Source organism: Zalophus californianus, chromosome 11, assembly GCF_009762305.2.
Source record: "Zalophus californianus isolate mZalCal1 chromosome 11, mZalCal1.pri.v2, whole genome shotgun sequence".
In the NCBI taxonomy this organism is placed as follows: Eukaryota; Metazoa; Chordata; class Mammalia; order Carnivora; family Otariidae; genus Zalophus; species Zalophus californianus.
Window position 1 is genome coordinate 97,244,303 of NC_045605.1, and position 22,631 is coordinate 97,266,933.

Here is a 22,631-nt window from a genome sequence, read left to right on the forward strand (position 1 = left end):
AATATACGAGATGAGCCTGGATCATCTTGTAGTGCCAGAAAGGGAGTGTTAAAAAATAATTATTAAACACACACACACACACACACACACACACACACACACACACTGATGTCAGTATGTTAAAGGGGCACAGGAGCCAACTGAAAGAGCTCCCAATGGACAAAGCTGGAACAATCTGAGCAATAAAATAAAGTAGTATTGGAATATAACTCAAAGTACAAAATAGATATCCTTCATTCCATACTGATATAATACTTAAATTAACAAATGAGGAAAGAAAGACAAATTTCCCATGCAGAAGAATTCCAAATAAGTTCTGTAGATACTCTACCCCAAAGAACAGGGAGCATAACTCTTCATTCCTTAAATGTAGGCAACACAGTTACTTTTTTCCAAAGACTATAGTATGGAATGGGGGAAAAAATTAACTTTATAGAGGAGTAACCTGACAAACATTACCTCAGCCAGGTGATCAGTCAGTATCAACAGTCATAAATCATGTTGATAGTATGTATCCTTTACATGATATGATGAAAATGGCACTTTCTGTCATCATCCCCAAAAACCATAACCCCAGTCTAATCACGAGAAAAACATCAGATAAATTCCAGTAGTGGGACACCCTAAAATATACTTGACCAATACCCCTAAAAACTTCCAAAGAAACTTTTTTAAATTAAAAAACAACAACAACAAAAAAACAGGGGCACCTGGGTAGCTCAGTTTGTTAAGCATCCAACTCTTTGATTTCGGCTCAGCTCATGATCTCAGGGTCATGAGATGGAGCCCCATGACAGGCCTCAGCAGGCTCCACACTGAGTGTGGAGCCTGCTTAGGATTCTCTCTCTGTCCCCCACCACTCGCATGTGAGCATGCACATACGCCCTGTCTCTGTTTCCCTCAAATAAATAAATAAATAATGACGAGGGGGGCGCCTGGCTGGCTCAGTCGGTAGAGCATGTAATCTTGATCTAAAGGCAGGAGTGGGGAAGCCAAATCTACCTTCCCTCCCAGTTGACACAAACACAAAACTACCATTTTTCCAGTTTTCTTAGTTGAAGACTTTCCAAATTAGTCTGTTGCGATAAGGCTCACATCCAAAGTCACAGTAACACAGCCAGCTTTAGTTGTATACTTACTGTCTTTATCACTTTATCACATAGAGAAGACTATGACAATTTTGGCCAGTTTTGTTCAACAACTATTTTTTGACTACCTTTTTTGTTCCAAGCATTGTTTGAGCACTGAAGTAACCTCAAAGGTAGAAGGAAAAAAAAATCTGTGCTCAGCGTTCTTTTTCTGTGAGGAAATCAGACAATACACAACCAAACAATAAATGACCTATCGGATAGTGATAAATGCTATGAAGTGAATAAAAAAGGAAAGTGAGGCAAAAGTGGCCAAGAAGGCTACTCTCATTGGAAGCATAGAAAATGTCTCTTTAAGGAGATGACGTTTGAGTTGAGACCTGAGCAGAGCTGGTATACAAAGAGAACAACAAATGTAAAGGCCAAAAAGAGTAAGTTTAACATGCTTGAGATATCTCATGTAAACAGGGCAACCGCCCTGATAGGAATGAGATAAGTGAACTTCAGAGGTAAAAATACAAAAGTCATTTAAGAATCTCAAACCACTCCAACATTGCTCACCAGGAATTCTTCAATGGTAATTAGATCAAGATCTCAGTTTTATGCTCCCCCAGTATCTCCCCCAAAGTCATAGCTGTCCAGTAAATAATGTATTTTGAACCGCCCCATCTTCCCTCTAAAAACTACCATGCCTATCATTCATATTTTCTCATGGCTCTGCTAGAAGTATTAAGAAAAAAGGGAGGTGGAGTAATCTACCGAGAAAGTGCTCCTGAATTCTCCTTAACAGACCTCATTACTTCATATAGTACAACCACAGGTTAAAAGCAAAGGCCCTGGAGACATACTAACTTGGGTTCAAATTCAGATTCTATTAGTTGTATGATCTTGAATAAGTTGCATAACCTTTCAAAGACTCAGTTTCTCATCTGTAAAAAGCTGTGAGGATTAAAAAAGATAAAATGAGGCACCCCGTGACTATTCAATAAATGTTAGCTACTGCTAATAAAAGTATTTGAGTATTTATTTTTTCAAGGACCAGAGCTGGGCCAGAGGGATTATAGAAAAAGCAAATTGTTTGAGTGTAGCAAATTGTTTGAGAGATAAAACTGTCAAACTCCCTTAGGTCAGGAGCTTTGTCTTTTTCTGGTTCACTGGTGTATTCCCAGAATCTAGAACAGTGATTAACACACAGAAGGCATCAACCCCAGTCTGTGCTGAATGAATGAATGAGACTCCATTAAGTCAAGGAGTGTAAGAGGGCCTGGTTTTACTTCAAAATAAAGAAAAAAGTTTTCATTCCACATCAAGATTTTAAACAATATCCTAAGGCCTTGTTAAAGATGTTTTTATTATTTCTAATTGCCTCCTCAAAATCTAGAACAGTGTTCATAATATTAAAGTACTCAAATTTATTGCAATTAAAAAGCTCTGCTACGGGGCGCCTGGGCGGCTCAGTCGGTTAAGCGTCTGCCTTTGACTCAGTCATGATCTCAGGGTCTTAGGATGGAGTCCCGGATCAGACTCCCTGCTCAGCAGGGAGCCTGTTTCTCCCTCTCCCACTGTCCCTCCCACCACTCATGCTCTCTCTCTCTCTCTCTCTCTCAAATAAGTAATAAAATCTTTAAAAAAATTTTTTTTAATTAAAAAATAAATAAAAGAAAAAGCTCTGCTGCTAAAATTGAGCTGTCAGTTGTAGGCTGCACTACTGTTCATAATTCAAAGCTGATGATCAAAACATTGAAAGTAATAAAGTATAAGGTATATTGTTATGGGAAACCCTGCTTGCCAGTGCTCCAGTGAGCTGACTTAGAAAACTTGTGTAAGATTTTTTTCTCACGGTTGACCAACAAAGTTTAATTTATGCTGGCAAAATAAACTGATTTCACCTCTATATCATTAAATTTTATTAAAACATTACAGTTTGTCCAGTCACTTCAGAAAAGTCCAAATCTTTTAGACTTCTTAAAAAGTTTCAAAAGACTGTTAGCTTAATATATTGGCTCTTTAGGTCAAAGAAGGACTTTTCAGGGTTGATGAAAATGGAGAAAGAAGGAGTTCACCTCTCTAAAAATGAGTTTTCAATTACTATAATTATGCATAAAATAAGGCAGGCAGCATTTCTGGGCCAAGATTTGATGCCTTAGTTCCCCGTGAGAATTAGAGCCAAGCATAAATTTGGGGCAAGTTCTGCAAAAACCACTTTACCCTCTATTGACGCTGAATGAAAAACTCATTGTTAGGATTCATCAACACGAATATATTTTCTAACAAACAGCAGCCACTCTGGCAACAACGCTTTCACCATTTTCTATCCCAGAAACAAAACAGGATGCATTTAAATCCTGCCTGACAGTTACCACGATTGCAGGGTAGCTATCTCAAGAGCCTAAGAGTGGTAAGGGCTAAAAAGTAAAAAAATCTAGCTTACCGAACCTTAAAGTAGCAGGCCTCCTCAAGCTAACCTGCAGTAGTGGCTACTGTATAGGTCCGCCAAACCTTCAGAGCTGGAAAGATACCTGAACTCGACTGACACCTTTTGAGAGAAAGACTGGCGTGAGGGCGGAGCGGTATGATCGGAATTGTTAAAACCGCAGCAAGCCGGCAGGGACACAGGTACGCGGGCAGGCCCCGGTACCGCAGTCCTTCACGCTCCGAGATGACCGGGCCCTTCACAACCACAACAGCCCTCCTAGGTTCTTATTCACTCATTCATTCATTTGACAATTACGCGAGGGGCACCGTAGCAGGGCCCGCTCGCAGGGCCCCCGCCCCAGCCCCGGAACACCCACAGCCGCCAGGCGCGGCCCTGCACCGCCAGCATTCCCCCAACGCTGCAGCCCGCGCCCCGCCGCTGCGCGCTCGAGTCACCCGGATCCCGGCCTCGGCCACACACGAGCGCCCACGCCCCCCGCCCTCCCGGCGGCGCGTCCCCCGGCCTCCGCCCCGCTTCGCTGCCTCAGACCGCCCGGTTCGTGCGGCGAGGGAGGGGCGCGTCCGCGGAGGCCCCCAGCCCGGGGTTCAAGGAAACCCGGCGCGCGCGACGCCTGGACCCGAGGGCCTAGGTGGGTGGGTTGGGCCCACCGGCCACTCACCTCCGCCGGGTCAGAACCGAGGGGCCTGCTCTAAGCCGTTTGAAACCGCTTGGGCCGCCGCACACCCCGCAGTGTCCTCGTTGTTTATTGGCTCTCGACGGACCGCCCATCCGCCCGTTTATTGGTCCATTTGAAAGGACTGTGGGCACGCGCCGCCCGCAGCTTTAAAGGGGCCACAAGCAGCCGTGCTTCCTTCGGACCCGGCGCGGCCTGATCCGGTGGGGACTGGGTTGCTGTAGCAAAAGCTGCCGACAGCGCTCTCCACCCCCCCCCCCCAAAGAAGGGCGAAAGATGTGTAGAGAGCTGTGCATCCCCGGCCACCAGCATGTTTCCTTTATTTAATTTTGTCCATTCAAGCAACTGTCAACACCTGGCAATTTTTTTAAAAAGTCATTTCATTCACCAAATATTGATGGTGCAGCTAAGTGCGTGAGGGAAAGGAAAAGCAGCTGGGATATCGTGGAAGGAGCAATGAATGGAGCCAGGATGCTGGATTCTGGTCTTGGACCCGCTCTAAGTAAACCACTTTCCTCGGTAAATCATTTGTAGCTTAGTTTCCTCAAACCAGGATAACCATGTTTCTCTTATAAGCTTAACGTGAGGATTTAATATAACTAATTTAATGTCTAGGAAAGGCCTTTGAACAGTAAGCATTCTGCAAATGCTTAATACTCCTGTTATTTATAGAAACGACATACTTGGTTAATATTTCTAGAAGTCTTGTTTAGCTCTGAAAATAAAATCTTTTAAAAAAGAGGGGGTGGGTTGTGGCATCTGGCTGACTCAGTCAATGGAGTTTGCAACTCTTGATCTCAGGGTTGTATGTTCCAGCCCCACGTTGGGTGTAAAGATGACTTACAAATAAAATCTTAAAAAGAGAAAAGTCTTGTTTGGCTCTAAATTCTATGTTTCTATGAATAAGATCAGGTCTTTCCAAGAAATTTGCAAACTACAGTGGTCAGAAGAATAAAACATATAGTCCAATCACTAAAATTCAAAGCAGCATGAGAACTAGGTAAAAGAAAAACTGTAGATGCTTAGCAAAGGAAGAAATTTGCTAAGGGAGGATCTGTGAAAGGGATGGACTTTTAATCTGGGATTTCAAAGATATGTAATTACCAACAGACTAAAAGATGGAGAGGGGATGGGTAAAAGTAATAAAACGATTATTTTTTAATCTATCAAATTGGTAAAGATGAAAAAGTTTGACAACCATTGGTTGGCCAACATTTTTTGAGAAACAGTCATTCAAACTCACTGTTGGTAAGACTAATTGGTGCAAACTTTTAGGATGATTTTGCAGTTATTAAAATGTAAAATGTGGGACACCTAGCTGGCTCAGTCAGAAGAGCGTACAACTCTTAATCTCTGAGATGTGAGTTCCAGCCCCACAATAGGTGTAGAGATTCCTTAAAAATAAAATCTTAAAAAAAAACATAAAATGTGTATGATTTCTGGCCCAATAATGCCACTGTTAGGAATTTGTCCTACAGATCTGTGCAATTATGCAAAGAAAAATATACCCAAAGATAATTACTGTTAAGATAGGAGACAAAAGGGAGCCTGGGTGGCTCAGTCGGTTAAGTGATTGCCTTCAGCTCAGGTCATGATCCCAGGGTCCTGGGATCGAGCGCCGCATCGGGCTCCCCGCTCGGCGGAGAGCCTGCTTGTCCCTCTCCCTCTGTCTGCCGCTCTGCCTACTTGTGTTCTCTATCTCTGTTAAATAAATAAATAAATAAAAATCTTTAAAAAAAAAAAAGATAAGGGGAAAAAACCCACAAACAAAAAAACCCCGTGCCCTAGAAATTACACGTCCATTCATAGGTAATTTGTTACATAATTACAGTATACCTACTCAATAGAACGCTATGCAACTGTTAAAAAGAATGTGGTTAATCTGTATGTGCTGGTGTAGAAAAAGTGCACAACTTTTATTTTACTGAAAAAAAGGCAAGTTGCAGAAGAGCATATATGGAATAATTTTATTGTACATGGTTATAAATGCATATGTATTTGTGTGCATGCCTGAAAATGGTTAGAACATTCCTGGAATTTCAAGAAATTATTTAACAAGGGGAGTGGGTAGGGAGGGAAATGAATTTTTTGCCATTGACATGTTAATTTTTTTAAAAGAAGTACCAGGGAGAATGTCTAGTAGTAAGAAAAGTAGGAGCAAGGGCACAGAAACAAGAAAGTACATTATATATAGGGAATTGAACATGTGAGTTTAATTTTAGAACAGGGCACATGTTGGGAAGTAGTGGGATACAAGATTGGTAGATAAAGGAACATTCTAGGAGGGTCTTGAATACCAAGGTAAGGAATTTGTACTTTAAGTAGGTGATGGGGAGCTATCAAAGGTTTCTGAGCCAGAGAGCAACAAATTCAGAATTGCACTTTACGAAAACTAATTAGCTTGAGTGTCTAAAATGGGTTAAGAGTTGGAAGCCCAGTTAGGAGTCTGCTATGAGGTGACAGCAGTGGAAATGTTGAGAACAGATTCAAGAGCGTGAAGGGTTTGGCAACTGTCTTGGTGCAAAGGTGAGGGTGGGGCCCATTTAGGGAAATGAGTCAAAGAGCGTGCCAGGCTTTGAGCCTAGGGATTGGGAGGCAGTGATTGCCCAGATGGAAGTAGAAAGTCAGGAGAAGCCAGTCTCAAGAGGGAGGCAAGGAATTTAGTTTTAGCCCTGTTTACTTTTAGGTACCAATGAGACATTCAAGCACAATCTCTAAGTAGGTCTAGGAAATACAGGATGAGAACTATGAGAAAAGATTAGGACTCAAGTGATACAGGCGTAGAAGAGATGAAATTGTAGCAGTGGATGAGACCACAGAGTTGGGAGTGGGGAGCGAAAAGATAGGGCATGAGAATAGATCCATAGGTTAGGGGAAGGAGAAAAGAACCAAGCAGAGCAAAAAGGTCATAGTAACCTTTGAGAAATGGGTTAGGAACATATAGAAATAGTCTTCTTAAATCATTGGTCATTGGCATGTTTACTTTATTTAAATATTATGGGAAATAAATTGAAGATTACATTTATAAGGAGAACGTGATGGTAAACTGGAATTTGCTCAATAAAGGATGTATGGAGTCTGGATCCTGGAGAGCTTTAGAACAAGATGGCAAATTCCTTTTTGTCTTATATGGCTTATGTGTAGCCCTGCTAGAAGGTGGGCATTGGATGTCTTATTCCATTCATTTATTTGTTCACTCACTCAACAAATATTTATTGAGCACCTAGTATGTGCAGGGACTCTTCTAGGCACTTGGGATAACCAGTGCACAACACACACACACACACACACACACACACACACACACACACACACACACACACACATCCCTCTTTTATGGTACTCATAGTGAACAAGCATAGATGATCAATACATAAATAAATTATATAGTATGTTATTAGACAATATGTGCAATGGGAAAAGAAAAAAGAATAAAATACGGTAAAAGGGATTTGGAAGTAGAGTTAGAGAGACATTAATTTTATAAAGGATGATCAGAGTAGGTTTCATTAAGGAGGTTACCTTTAAGCAAAGACTTGAAAGCGAAGGAGTTAGCCATGAGTTTCTCTACAGGAAGGAAGTGCCAGCCAGGGGGAACAGCTTCGCAAAGACCCTAAGTTGGGAGCATGCCTCTCGGGTTAGAGAAACAGGGAGTCCTGTGTAGCTGAAGCAGAGTAGTTGGCAGTAGGAGGGTAGGAGATGAGGCCTGATAGATAATGTAGGGCAGGGAGTGGCAGATCTTGTAGGGCCTTGTAGAAACCGAACATAGTACCTTGCTCCATAGCAGGTGTTCAATAAATGTTTGGCCAGTCATCTTTTGCAGGCCAGGGTTATCACCAAATAGCTTTTATCTGTGTATTTATTAGAGTGACGGGTGCTTACCTTATCCCAGGGGCCTCTCGGTAATTCTGCATAAGGAAGATACTAATAGGACAGTGAAACCCTTGTAGGTATCAGAGATCAGGGTGAACACTGTATTACTGCAACTGGAAGCAGTAAGCAAATGCCGAACATTGTGGCCGTTGAGTAACTGTGCCGAGCATTTCTGAAAAGCCTGCTAGGGTGGGGACAGTGCTCATCCCATCGTAATCACAAACCACATTCTGGGAAAGAAAGAGCTCTACTATGGGCCATGGATCCATATTTGCAGCCTAAGAGGAACAGTTTCAGTGATTCACTTCCTTTCAACTTTTAGTCCAGGTACCTTGTGCATTATTCCCTAGAGACAGCAGTGGTAACATTAACACAGGTCTCAAGTGGCTGTGTGTTTTTGTGCTTTGACTGGCCTCCAAGCCTCTCCAGACTGCACTAGTTGTATTGAATAGGTGACTGAATGAAGGGAATGAATAACTCTTTTCTCATAGCCCATTTTTCCATAGCCCCCCAAATGCAGGCTGTCCAAGAACTCTGACCACAGAAGCACCAGCCCCACCAAAGTGGAAGGAGGCAGAGGGAGAGATAGGAAACTTGTTAGCAGGCTGTCAACAGGCTTTTAGGGACTGGAGGGAAAACCACCAAGAAGGACAAGATAAGTGAGAGTTCTTGGCTCTTTGTGTCTTGTAAAATGACATAGGCAGATTGAGTAGCTTGGGGCTAACTCCAGCCTTGGGTTTAAACTCAGACCCTTAATTAGGCTGTCTGGATCTGTTTTAACATCATGTCAAGGAGTCCAAGATTGTGAGTTGCAGCCTTGACTGGAAACAAAACTCTGTTCCCTATGCTGAGCTCTGCTTAGCCTCTGTCAGCTGCTTAATGGGGGAATGATCTAGAGAGAAAATAAATGGGCAAGTGAGGGAATGTTACAAAACAAAGGCTGCCTGAAACACCCCCAGACACACGTCCTATTAAGTGGATCATTTGAGTCACCTCCACTTACGAAGACAAGACATACTCACAGACTGTTTCTTAGCCATGGAAAGGGCTCACCTACATTTTTCATTATGTCCATAAGCAGAAGTAACTGAAGTTTACTCTATGTTCTTGAAGGTCAGTGCATTCCACTTAGAACCTTGTGCACCCTCAGTTCTTTAGATGCTTTTTCAAAGTTCCTCTGCAGCACTGACTTTGTTTTCTGTAGGATTAGGTTTGGTGAAAGCTTCAATTCATGCCTTGGAAATCTCTCTAGGGGCCACAGAGATCTTTTTATCTTAGCTTCCATCGTTTGTTCATGCAATATAGAAAGAAGGGCAGTGACTATATTTTGAACATTAGCTTGTAAAAATATGTCCAGTTTGTTAGAATCTGACCATCTTGCTACTCATCGGGTTTTATATCTGGAGAACCAGGGAAGGCATTCTCAGCTCTTGTTTCATCCCCAAGATTTCTTGGAAGAACATAAAAAACTTCAGGCTAGAAATGACCTTAGCAATCATCTGCCTCAACCTTTTCATTTTACTGCTCAGGAAAGTAAAAGCCAGAGCATGATCATAACTTGAAAATTGGGTGTTAAGTCTTTGACACTGTTGCTGAAGTCTCATCGGTCTGCCCCCCCGCCCCAGATTCTTATCAAGACCTGGACCATGAGGGCCAGCCTCGTTTTCCTCTCCCCTTTCCTAACCCTAAAGTGACAGGAAAGTCGCAGGTTCCTCAAGACCTTTAAGGCTCAGGCAGTGTTGAATACCTGATTATACTGGCTCATGTGATCACAGGGTGTCAAAATGCATTCACCAAACTTTTGTCTTTCCAGAAACATCTCCCAGTCTTTTGAGCAAATGGTATGTTCTCAATGCATTCATTTTTTCTTCTCATTTGAAAAGTTCTTCCTGAGTTCCCAGCTCTAGTGGTCAGTTCATGGTCTGGCCCGTCACCCTGAGCCTTTGGGAGGGGGTACTTTCTACAGGTATATAGGCTTATGCTTTAGGCTGGACTTCATCACCTAAAATGTCTCCTTTGTTCTGAGTTTTTTTTTTAAAAATGGTGGAGTAAGAGGATGATTGTCCTTGAGCTATGCGATTTGTTTCTGTTCTAGCACACATACCCCTCACCAAAGTTGGAAGAATTATGCACTGTAAATTACCCTCAGATTTCCTGTTATATAAATAAAAGAAACTTCAGTCTTTCTCTTTTTGGGGGGATGTAGGGTGGGGATGGAGGCTGTTGCTAGATTCTAAGTTCTGTGGGTCAGGCTTGGGCAGGGGTTGGTCCCCAGCAAGAGATAAAGGAATGAATGGAAGCATTATTCAATAAGAAGCCTGTGGTTTAGAAAATCAACTACTGAGCGCCTTGGCATACAATTCTACATCGGGCACCGAGACTTCCATGATTCCCAATCATCACTGAAGAGGTGTCATGTGCAGAGAACCTGAGAATGGATCCCCAACTTCCTGTCCTAGCCTTGAGATGTACTGTATAAATTATGAGAAGGCAGCTTTTTTAAAAATAAAAGGAAAAAAATAAAAAATAAAAGGAATCAATGTTGATTTGATCCATTGTCAGAGTTAACTATGAAACTTGACTAAGATCAACAAGAGCTAGTAGCAGGGGTGCCTGGGTGGCTCAGTCATTAAGCGTCTGCCTTTGGCTTGGGTCATGATCTCGGGGTCCTGGGATCGAGCCCCGCATCGGGCTCCCTGCTCCGCGGGAAGCCTGCTTCTCCCTCTCCCACTCCCCCTGCTTGTGTTCCCTCTCTCGCTGTCTCTCTCTGTCAAATAAATAAATAAAATCTTAAAAAAAAAAAAAAAAGAGCCAGTAGCAGATCTGGGCCCGTAACGATCCCTCCTTGTCCCCAGTCCTTTTCCTACTACATCAGACAGTCTTGCCAGTGACTATCAATCACGGTGAGGCAAAGTCAAGTTCTGGGACAATGAGGTCCTCATAGACCTAGAATAGAGATAGAAGATACATGGTATATAAGCCATGACACTTCCTTCCAGTGCCTGAAGGAGATGTCACTAACCATCATGACACTTTCCCCATTGAGTCTCAACAGGACCTCAGGCAGCCACTACCAACCAAGCAAAGTTGGCACTTGAGATGAAACCTATCTGCCATCCCTGTTCTAGAGGAAATACGGATTTCACAAGTCAATGAACTCTGGTCTTGACCTGTCTTCTCAAGATGAGTTGAAACTCCAGCCAGGAACCTCACACCTTTTATGGCTTTTCACTGTCCTCACATCCCTGAAGGACTTAGAGGTGATGTCACAAGAAGGTTTTCAAAAGCATGGGTCTGCCAGACAGAGCGGATGCAGTGATTAGTCATGACTCCAAGCCAGGCACGGTGATTAAGAAAAGCTAAATTTATATTAAATTATCATAAAGTCCTAAAATACTGAACATAGTGGTTAAATAACTCCAGAAAGTCCAATCTCTCCAGTGAGTAACGTTAAAACCATTACACATGAGCGCGGGAGAATCACTTCCATTAGTTTAGGACAGAGAGGTTTTGCTTTTTACATAGTGTATCAGTGCTCAAATAGATATTTCTTCAAATATGTCTTTTCTACATTCTGAACAGCCCAAGTGCAATAAGATCTTTCCCCCCTTTCCAATCAAGAATTTGCCACTTTCCTACTTTCTCCCCATCCTCAACCATGAGTCTGAGGACCCAAAGTGCTCCTTTTTTAACTGCCCCGTCAAGTGTGAAATGTCTCCCTTCCCTCCCATAAGTGGCACCTCACTTTTCCCACTGTGTGTGTGTGGACTGGAAAAGACTTGCTGGCCTGGCTAGGCTGTCCTGTGTGGGCCCAGACCTGGGTTGGCTACTACCAGCCCGGCTCAGGGCTTGGCACCTGTCTCTAGCAGCCTCAGAACTGACCAGAAAAGCTTTGCTCTTCTCCGTTTTCACTCACATGTGTGGCAGCTGATTTCTCAATACTGATAACCACAGGAGATGTTTCCAATCAGGAAGCTTCCCCGGGAAGCCCTCGCCTCTATTCTCAACCCGTCGCCCTCTCCTGTTGCTTCCAATTCCTGGGTGGAAGGGTCTGGATCTGCCCTAGGCTGAGAGGGCTTCATCGGTGGTTCTCCCTTTCTACTCCTTGCCCCCAACTTTGCGTCTTGATGTAGCCGTCTCCTCACCACCACAAGGCTAAGTCAGAAAAAGCAAATTGGGGGGGGGGAGTGGAGGGGGCTTGTAGAAGGCTTAGGGCAGACAAAAAGTCTCCACTCTCCTGATCCTAGCAGGAGACAAACGGTCTTTGTGTGAACGAGCATGAACCAAGTGATGGCATCATGGCCTGGGAAGTCCATCACTTAGCTGGGAAGAGAGTTGGAATGGGAATGTCACCACCCCTAAAGCCACAGGTTCTCTGTCTACTAACTTAGATCCCTGAGCACTTGAGAGAGAACACAGAACCTCATGGATACTTCCCTTGAGGCCCTGCGTGCCCCAAGTCTATAACCCAATCTCTCTTCCTGACCCTTTATGAAAACTCTTGGCCCTTGTATGAAAGGTGTTTCAGGATCTCTAGGCTTAGAATCCCGGGGAATGAGTGGGGAGAGAGTGGCAGAACGTTAAGGTTCAGGTGATATGCTACTTTTGGTCTAAGCAGCGCTGATTGGACCTTGCAGAGACTCAGCGCTCGGGGGCCCCACATTCCTTAAGCCCCTGCTCACAACCTGGTTACTTGGAGTCAAAGACATAAGGGTACTGGCCAGTGGTGGCACCAGCAGGGGAATTCATATTAGCCAGCTGCCATGCGATAAGGACCCTGTCATCGGGGTAGAAGCTTCCAGACACTCTAGCGGGAGGAAGAACAGCTTGAGCCACACCCAGATCTCACCAATATTGGCAGCTGAAAAAAAAAAAAACAGTAGCTCTTAGGGCAAGAATAATATCCATTGCCAGCAATGGACAGGACATGCAGCCCAACCACCCCTAAAAGCTTGCTCATATTACCAATGCACTTGAGGCTAGAGGCTTCCGAGACGCCCATACCAGCTGGGCTTACTCCTCCTTCCTCTTTCAGCCTCTTTCCTTCATCTCTCTCTTTACCCTTGACCCCTGCCCCAGCCCCTGATGGGCAAGTTCTCTCAGAGAAGTGGCCAGGCCGGCTCTGCTGGGGGAGAGTGAGGTCTTGGATCATCAGTTCTCGCGGGGCAGGGTACCAGGGAAAGGGGAGGTGGAGCTCTGCACTGATGAGGAATCATTCCCGAGCCTTGTTTCGGGGGCTCAGGAGGGAGTGCAAGAGGTGAGGTTCATGGTAAAATCCAGGTCCAAATTTTCGGGATGCACCATCATTTCTTGCACACGGGTAGTTACGGACTCAGGTGGAAACAGCTCCCGTGGAGGGCTCGGGAGCAGTTACACGGCGGGAGGTGGAGGAGAAGAACGAGCAAGCACACAGGAAGGGGGCCTGTTGTCTAAGTGAGCACAAGGACTGGAAGTCCATAAAGGAGAAGGAACGGGCAGGGAGGGAAGGGACTGTGGGCGTTTAGACCTGGCTCTCTGAGGAGAGCTTGCGTTCATGTTTCCAGCCTGTGTCCGGCAGAGAGCCCCGTCTTTCAGGAGTGGCTGCGGTGTGGACGCTGCTACACTCGGACTGCTCTTCCTGCAACAGCTGCTCCGTCTCCGTGTCATCCAGGGAACCAGAGCTGGCCTGGAGAGACACTGTGTCCGTCTTCATGCATACATGATCACGCAGAAGGCCCCCCCGTGAGCTGCGAAGTTGCTTGAGGTCATCCCACTCAGCATCGTCCCCAGACAGAAGGCAGATTCCCTCTACAATCTTGATCTTCTCCTTGGTGTAGTTATGGTCAGGCCCGCCCTAGGGTGGAGAGCAGGGAGACACGGTCAGTCGGTTAGCTCTCTAGACAGGATCTCACGGTGAACCGGAAAAGGGAGCGGATGGGCTGAGAGGAGGTGTGAGGAGCACAAAGACCCCACAAACGAATGGGAAGACTTGGTCAGAGCAAACAGATGAGTCAGCCTAAAAGAATAGCAGCAGGATGATTATCCCCATTCTCAGACAGGAAGGAGGGAGAACCATGGCTTCCAGGCCTGCATCATCCACTCACTGGCTATGTCACCTTGGGCAAATTACTCAGCATCTCTAAACTCAGTCTCCACATCTACAATGTGGGGAGAATAACAGTAGCCACACCTCATAACCAATCACTGTGAGGGTTCAAAGAGGAGACACATGGAACACAGCTAGTAGGTGCTTCGTGTTAGCTGTTGTTACATTGTTATTGTGGCTTATTAAGGGGACATCATGCTGATATATACATGATCAAGAGCAACGGATAAAGGCAATTTGATGTGCATTTATTCAGGATTTTAAACTACTTCTGGGCTCTTTTATTCTTGATTCTCTTCTTTCTAATTTTGTTAAGGAGAAAACTTGTGGGAGGTCAGAAAGGAGGGATCTAGAAAATCTTCTTCTTTGGGTTCTGAGTGTCAATCCATTGGGGTCCCGTAACCTATAACCTTTCTGGGGAGGTTACTCTGGCTCTGCTCCCACAAGCCTTGGGGCCATTCCCAAGCAACCTGGGATTGGTCCAAGGACAGCCTGAAGTTCTACTCAGGCTTCTCCCTTTATGGATTTCTCAAAGGGTAGGCTTACTTCTGGTTTCTGGGGAATACCAACCGACATGCCACCGGTACCAGGAGAAAACGGGCCATGGCTTAGGTTCTGTCCCGGGACGGCGTTCCTGCCAAGAGTTCTACAAGTGCTCCTCTATTTTAGTAACAACTCAACTCCACAGATATTTAACTGAGCCCCTACAATTTTTTTTAAAGATTTTATTTTGGAGTCATCTCTATATCCAACATGGGGCTCAAACTCACAACCCTGAGATCAAGAGTTGCACGCTCTCCTGCCTGAGCCCCTACATTAAACAGGAGACTTTGATGATGGCCCTCTAGGAGTGGTACCTCCCTCCGCAGAGCAGAGACAGACAGCACACAAGTGCACACGCATCACACCCTCTCAGCTGAAATTAGCACCAGATTACACGGAGCCATGCAGTGTCTTCATCACAGAGACACGCTCGGTAGGTTAGGAAGAGGTAGGGGACATGGCACTGGCAATTCGGGGGGGGACACCCTTCCCTCTCCAAACACACCGCAACAGGTACCTGAAATCAGGAGGAAATCAGAAGAGAAAGGGTGAAAGACTGTCAGAGGGGTGAAAGAGCGGCTGAGGAAAAGCACACAAAAGAAGAAAGAGGTCACACTTTTCAGGTCTAACCTAGGACCCTTATGACGGTTCTTCTGTGGGGCATCAAACACTCTAGGCACCTAAGACTCAGAAGTCTTTCTCTCAAAGATACTAATTGAGGAGGGCTCTACCATCCCTAAAACTGCAAACTAGCCCTGCAGGTGGACTTTTAGCTTCTGGTGGAAGCTTTTTTAATATGGAAATTCATGGATCCAGAAAGCATGTGACTGTTATGTAAAATGTACTTATTACACAAGGGGGCCCTGTAGAGGTGAGGGCAAGTGTCGACTGTGCTAGACAGGCCAGGCGAGTAGACCAATTAGGGTTTCATAAGGGATATGACTTCTGATGAAACGTTATAGGATTTTAGAAAAAGCAGGGGTCATATTAGACTAGGAAGATCTGAAATTGCAGGATACTGGTCCCTTGTGGAAATGGGACTATTTCTCAGGCCTAAACATTCAGCACATAAATTTTCACTGAAGCAACAGAGGAGTTAAGAGAGCAAAAGCATGTAAACCCCCTTCAGAATTCTAGAGAAATCTCTTAAGACTCTGTGATAAGAGGAAGAATAGCAAAACACTCAGCCATTCCCAGCCATAAGTGCCAACAGCTTCGATCAGAGGTTAGAAAAGGGAGAGTCCAGGAGCTCTCGGGTTTTTGGGGTGTTGTCTTGGAATCTGGGGTGCTTCAGAGGGGTATAGCCCCTCTGCAGGGGAATGATGGCTACAGGAGAGAAAACCTAGCCAGGGAAATTATTTCCTGGCAGGGAGGTGCACACTCACATGCTTTCAGACCTAGACCTTCTGGAATCTGCTTACTAACCCTGCTCTCACTAAGATCCCTCAAGCTGGTCCCTTAGAGAGTCTAGATCTCTCCAGAATCCCATATCAGATTCAGTTCTTCTGTCCACTATAACTTCCAAAATGGTAGATGGGACTACCCAGCATCCCTCACTGTTCAGGCAACTGGAGCATATCCATCCCCCCTCCAAAAACAAAAAACAAAACCCCACCTTGAATATAAATTTTAATTTTTACCTCTTTCTTATAGCACAGTTGATTGTACATGGCTGGTTTGGGGATTGCTTCAATTTTCACTTCCTGAGTGGAAGTTCGGTAGGAGGGGTTGCTGTAGGTCAGGTTCCCAATTCCAGGATCAGTTAACTTGGATTTTTTGTGTCTTTAGGAAGAAAGGTGATGAGAAATTAGTTCAGATCTTTATGGGGGTGATATCTGGGGAAGTTGGTTGTTGTTGTTTTTTAAATTTTATTTATTTATTTGACAGAGAGACAAAGTGAGAGAAGGAACACAAGCAGGGGGAGTGGGAGAGGGAGAAGCAGGCTTCCCGCCGAGCAGGGAATCCGATGCGGGGCTCAATCCCAGGACCCTGGGATCACAACCTGAGCTGAAGGCACACACTTAACGACTGAGCCACCCAGGCACCCTGATACCTGGGGAAGTTGTAACCCAAATGTGGTAGGCAGCCTCTAAGATGGCCCCAGTGATCGCCGCCTCCTGGTCCTCACACCTTCTGAATCCCTGCCCCTTGAATGTGGGCTGCATCTGGTGACTCACTTCTATTTTATTTTTAATGTTTTATTTTCAAGTAATCTCTACACCAAGCGTGGGGCTTGAACCCAGAACTCCGAGATCAAAAGTCGCATGCTCCACTGAGTGAGCCAGCCAGGTGCCCCTGGTGACTCACTTCTGATGAACAGAATATACAGAAGTGATGGATGCTAACTTAGGTTCCAAAGAAACTTGTGGCTTCCGTCTTAGGTTGCCTTCCCTCCCTCATTCTTGCTTCTGCTTGCTCTGGGGAAGCAAGCTGCCGGTTGTCGGTTGTCCTTTGGGAAGGCCCACAAGGCAGGGAACTGATGAGGGAGACCTCCAGCCAACAGCCAGCAAGGAACTGAGACCCTCAGGCCAACAGCCTGTGAGGAACTGAATCCTGCCAACAGCTACCTGAGTGTGCTTAGAAGGGAATCCCTCTCCAGTCAAGCCTTGAGATAAGACCACAACCCTGGCTGATACCTGGACTGCAGCGTATAAGAGAACCGTGAGGCAGAGGCATACAGCTAAGCTGAATCCAGATTACTGGCCCACAAAAACTGTGAGATGATAAATGGTTGTCATTTTAAGTTGCTAAGTTTTGGAATAGTTTGCTATCCAGCAACAGATAGCTAATATACCAAGTCAAGACAGATCTGTGTCAATCCCATGTCTGTTACTCACTAGCTGGGATCTTGGTGGACACAATCTAGACTTTGTGAGCCTCAGATCCTCATCTGTAAAGTGAGGAATAATAATAATAATACCTGTACTACATTGTTGTGGCACTGATACATATTCACTACATAGTAACTGTTACTATTATTATTAGCACTGTTGTTGTTGTTAGCAGGAGCTATAGCAGCATAGCAAAATCCTGGTATTTTTGCTGCAAGCTGTGTTTAAAGCATTTGGGGAAAATACATAGAAGGTCATAAAAAGAGGATTCTAAACTGGAAACGACACACTCCACCTTCCCAGGATGATCCCTACTGAGCAATGATATGTCAAACAATATTGCAGTAGAAGCCATGGTTATGTGAGGAGAAAAGCCTTTCCAATTTCCATGGTTTGAGATGAGGTAGAGTAGTGGAAAAGCAGAGATGCCAGCATCAGTCCCAGCTCTGCCTCTTACTGTGTGACCTTGGGAATAAACCTCTGTGCCCTCAGCACCCTAGTCTCTGAAGAAAGTCCCGAGGGCGGCTGGGTCATAACGTGAGGAACCTGCTCAGGCTGTGAAAGGCGGGGAAGAAGAGTCAGGATTCAGGTTCTACCCTTCCTTTCTGCTGCTCCGACCAGGGACCCATCTTGACATGAGGCTGGTCAGAGGTTGGATCAGCAAGATGTGGAGCTTCCAGAGATCACTGACGTGCTAATGAGGACCAATGGAAACGTGCCCCCCGCAATGAGGCTGAAGTTACCTGTACAGCATCAAAGCTGCAATCACCACCAAAATCAGCAGAATACTGAGGAGTCCACCGATGACGTAGCTGACATGAAGTCCTTCCCCTAGGAGGAACAGAGAGAGGCTAGGCGGGGACCAATGACAATCCTCCAGCTGGTGTGAGGGGTAGGGAAATGGAGGGCTCCTTTGCTAGGGGTTGGATGCCACACCATCTGAGGACAGCCAGGGAAGAGACCACAGGGGTAGGGGACTGAGAAGAAACCTATCAGCCTGCCAACATCTCTATTCCCGATTCCACTACTTACTAGCCATGTGACTTAAGGCAAGATGCTTAACTTGAAACCTATGTTTTCTCATTGGTTAAATGTGAATAATAAATTGCTCATACCCTGGTGGCAGTGAAACCTGAGTGTGTACATACATATACATATATGCACACGTGTGTATGTACACACACATATATAAAGCTTAACAAATGGCCGGCATATGGAAAGTACCCTGTAAGTGGTAGCCAGCTAATATTACTTTTTCTATGGATTTACTCTTAGACATGGGTTCAACAACCCCAAAGAGTCCCCATGAAGGTTCTGGAAGTTATCAGTGGAGACTCTGATTCCTTACATCTTCTTTGTCAAAACAGTTGGGCACTCAGGGCTCACCTGGAGCAGCAGGTACGGCCTCATTGGAATGTGCACAGAGGCCCAGCTGGGCATCCTTTTCAGAGCATCTGTGGGGCAGAGAAAACTGAATGTGAAGGCTACTTGTGTTTGATAAAGATCCTGCCTTCTTCCAGGAAAGAGGGAAAGTCCTGGGGGGTGCCTGGGTGGCTCAGTTGTTAAGCATCTGCCTTCGGCTCGAGTCATGATGCCAGGGTCCTGGGATCGAGCCCTCTATCGGGCTCCCTGCTTGGTGGGAAGCCTGCTTCTCCCTCTCCCACTCCCCCCCGCTTGTGTTCCCTCTCTCACTGTGTCTCTGTCAAATAAATAAATAAAATCTTAAAAATATATATATATTTATTTATTGACAGAGAGAGAGAATGAGTGGGGGGGGGGAGGAGCAGAGGGAGAGGGAGAATCCCAAGCAGACTCCCTGCTGAGTGCAGAGCCTGACGCAGGACTCACGCAGGACTCAATCTAACCACCCTGAGATCATGATCTGAGTCGAAATTAAGAGTTAGCTGCTCAAATGACTGAGCCACCCAGGCGCCCCATGTTTAAATGGGTTTTAAAATATGTACTCTTTAAAAAAGATTCCTCTAAAAAGGAGAAGCAGGTTTGAAAGTGAGCCAGAAGCCTGCTGACAGAACACTAAGGATACCAATGGTAGGATTTATTAAGCTACCAGAATGAGTTGGAAGAAGCTACCAGCAAAGCAAACCTCTGATTGGATACAGAGTGTCACAAGGTCAAAATAGACCTTGAAAAAAAAATTGTTTTTCTTCTCTCCATTCTTTCACAAGGGAATATGCAAGACATCCAGAGGGAGGGCTCAGAGAACCAACTTGAAATGCTAAGAAGGTAACTTCTTTGTGGCACATTATGAACAGGCAATTAAAGGCATCTCCTAAAAGGCTAGAGAAAAGCTATTTGCAAGAACATTTGAAACCAAGATACACTGAGTCTTCAAATAGACCGTTAGAAAGTATCTGATGGGGTTCAAAAGTTTTCTAAATTATCCTAAAGAAAATCAGATTAATCGTGATTGATAGTACTTAGAAGTTAGTAAGAAAGATACATGTTTATATCTGGATATTTGCCTTTCTATATAAATTTTCAAAAAGAGAAAACGGGGCAAATAGAATGAATTTGATCATGTGTAAATTTTATAATTTTATTCTATTCATTTTTTAATATGCCAATTCTAGTTCTCTGACTTTATTTTTAATTTTTTTTAAGATTTTATTTATTTGAGTGAGAGAGAGAGAGGGCACAAGCAGGGGAAGGGGCAGAAGGAGAGAGAGAGGGAGAAGCAGGCTCTCCGCTGATCAGGGAGCCTGACACCGGGCTTGATCCCTGGACCCGGGGTTCATGACCTGAGCCGAAGGCAGATGTTTAACTGACTAAGCCACCCAGGTGCTCTTGGTTTTTATTTTTATTTTTTTTAAAGATTTTATTTATTTATTTATTTCACACAGAGATAGTGAGAGCAGGAACAGAAGCAGGGGGAGTGGGAGAGGGAGAAGCAGGCTTCCCGTCGAGCAGGGAGCCTGATGTGGGGCTTGATCCCAGGACCCTGGGATCATGACCTGAGCAGAAGGCAGACGCTTAATGACTGAGCCACCCAGGTGCCCCTTCTTTTTTATTTTTTAAGTAAACTCTACACCCAATGTGGGGCTTGAACTCATGACCCTGAGCTCAAGAGTCTCATGCTCTACTGACTGAGCCATCCAGGCACCATGTAAATTTTATAATTTTAAAGACATGAGTCTAGAGTTCTCATTTGGGATTATTATCATGTTTCTGCTTTCAGAATTGAAATCAATTATCTTTTTAAGCTAAAGTTGACACTAAAAGTAAAGAGACAGTATATTACAATGGAAAAAAATGTCTTAATAGAAAGATGCCTGGAAAGACAGATATCAAAATTTAACATTAGGAAACTAAATCACTATCTTGGAAAGATACCTGCACCCCCACATTCACTGCAGCCTTATTTACAATAGCCAGGACATGGAAACAACCTAAGTACCCACCAATGGGTGAATGGATGAAGAAGATGCGGAATTTTTTCCAATTTTTCCAAAATTATAAAATTTGCACATGATCAAATTCATTCTATTTGCCCCATTTTCTCTTTTTGGAAGTTTATATAGAAAGGCAAATATCCAGATATAAACATGTATCTTTCTTACTAACTTCTAAGTACTATCAATCACAATTAATCTGATTTTCTTTAGGATAATTTAGAAAACTTTTGAACCCCATCAGATACTTTCTAACGGTCTATTTGAAGACTCAGTGTATCTTGGTTTCAAATGTTCTTGCAAATAGCTTTTCTCTAGCCTTTTAGGAGATGCCTTTAATTGCCTGTTCATAATGTGCCACAAAGAAGTTACCTTCTTAGCATTTCAAGTTGGTTCCAATTTTTTATAACGGAATTTTTTTTTTTTTAAGATTTTATTACTTATTTGAGAGAAAGAGTGTGAGTGGGGGATGCAGCACAGGAGCGGACAAGCAGACTCTGAGCTGAGCACGGAGCCAGATGTAGGGCTCAATCTCACAACCCTGAGACCATGACCTGAGCCGAAATCAAGAATTGGATGCTCAACCGACTGAGCCACCCAGGTGCCCCAATATATAACGGAATATTATTCAGCCATAAAAAAGGACATTCTGCCATTTGTGATGACATGGATAGACCTTGAGGGCATTATGCTAGGTGAAATAAATCAGACAGAAAAAGACAAGTACCATGCAATGTCACTTATATGTGGAGTATGAAGAAAAAACAAAACCACCCAAACTCATAGATTGGTGTTTGCCAGAGGTGGGAGGTAGCAGGGATGGATAAAATGAGTGAAGGTGGTCAAAATGTGCAAACTTCCAGTTATAAGATCAGTAAGTCCTGGGGAGATAATGTACAGCATAGTGATTACAGTCAACAATACTATATTCTACATTTAAAAGGAGCTAAGAGAGTAAATCTTAAAAGTTCTCATCACAAGAAGAATAATTTGTAGCTATGTGTGGTGACGGATGTTAACTAAACTCACTGTGATAATCATTTTGCAATTTATACATATATCAATAAAAAATATTTAGACTAACTGTATATGGGTACTTATTTCTTTATTCCCATCTGTGTTTCCAGATTTTTTTTTTGCAAAGTATAAATTAAAAAAAAAGAATTTCTCTAAATTGAATGTAACATCATGTTTAATCAACCTTAAGATGTGCATTGTTCTATAGTCTTAACACCTGTGGAACAGGAATGTGTCTTATAATCAATGGCATCTCACAATTGATGTTGGTCATGTTTTCAGTTGAAACTCTCAGTATGCACCTTAAATTGATAGGTACCATCCATTTAATTAAATAGAATATTTTATACTTGATTTGAGAACTGTTCATGGTTATGCTTGCTTATTTAATAATGGGGGTGTGTGAGCGCATGCACACATACGCGCATGTGTGTTTGAGGTCATTATAAGCTAAAGCCATCACATCCTTGAGGATGTTCCAAGTCATAAAGCCACAGCCCAGAGACCACTATGACTTGGTGGCTTCTAAGTAAACTGTAGGACAGACCATATACTAAACAGGTTATGTGAGAACAAACGTCACAGAAAGGAAGGAGGAAGGCCATGTAAGAAACTCCTCCTGAGTGATTTCTCTCTAAAGTTGCACTTAAAGTTTCTTGCCCTCAGAGCTAAAA

The 22,631-nt window shown here is 44.0% G+C and overlaps 2 protein-coding genes across 5 annotated transcripts in view; both read right to left on the minus strand.

The window, feature by feature from the left end:
* CKAP5 (cytoskeleton associated protein 5) overlaps positions 1–4,266 on the minus strand; it is a 102,367-nt gene extending 98,101 nt beyond the window's left edge. The window contains exon 1 of one of the 2 annotated variants that reach the window (XM_027579715.1): positions 4,184–4,266. The gene's annotated coding sequence lies outside the window, so the exon portion shown is untranslated. Of the gene's footprint in view, positions 1–3,519; positions 3,857–4,183 lie in introns of those variants that run through there. The other variant, XM_027579717.2, reaches the window with a different exon arrangement.
* A 1,889-nt stretch (positions 4,267–6,155) lies between these two features.
* The window catches only part of LRP4 (LDL receptor related protein 4), a 55,470-nt gene continuing 38,994 nt past the window's right edge, over positions 6,156–22,631 (minus strand). Inside the window, exons 35-39 of one of the 3 annotated variants that reach the window (XR_003517422.2) lie at positions 18,917–18,984; positions 18,274–18,361; positions 16,340–16,481; positions 13,037–13,904; positions 6,156–12,932 (exon numbers count right to left, since the gene is read on the minus strand). Coding sequence is in view for 2 of the 3 variants with exons in the window: in XM_027579323.2 (XP_027435124.2) it covers positions 12,879–12,932; positions 13,578–13,904; positions 16,340–16,481; positions 18,274–18,361; positions 18,917–18,984 (679 nt within the window). In the remaining variant the exon portion in view is untranslated. Of the gene's footprint in view, positions 13,905–16,339; positions 16,482–18,273; positions 18,362–18,916; positions 18,985–22,631 lie in introns of all 3 variants that reach the window. The other 2 variants (XM_027579323.2, XM_027579322.2) reach the window with 2 other exon arrangements.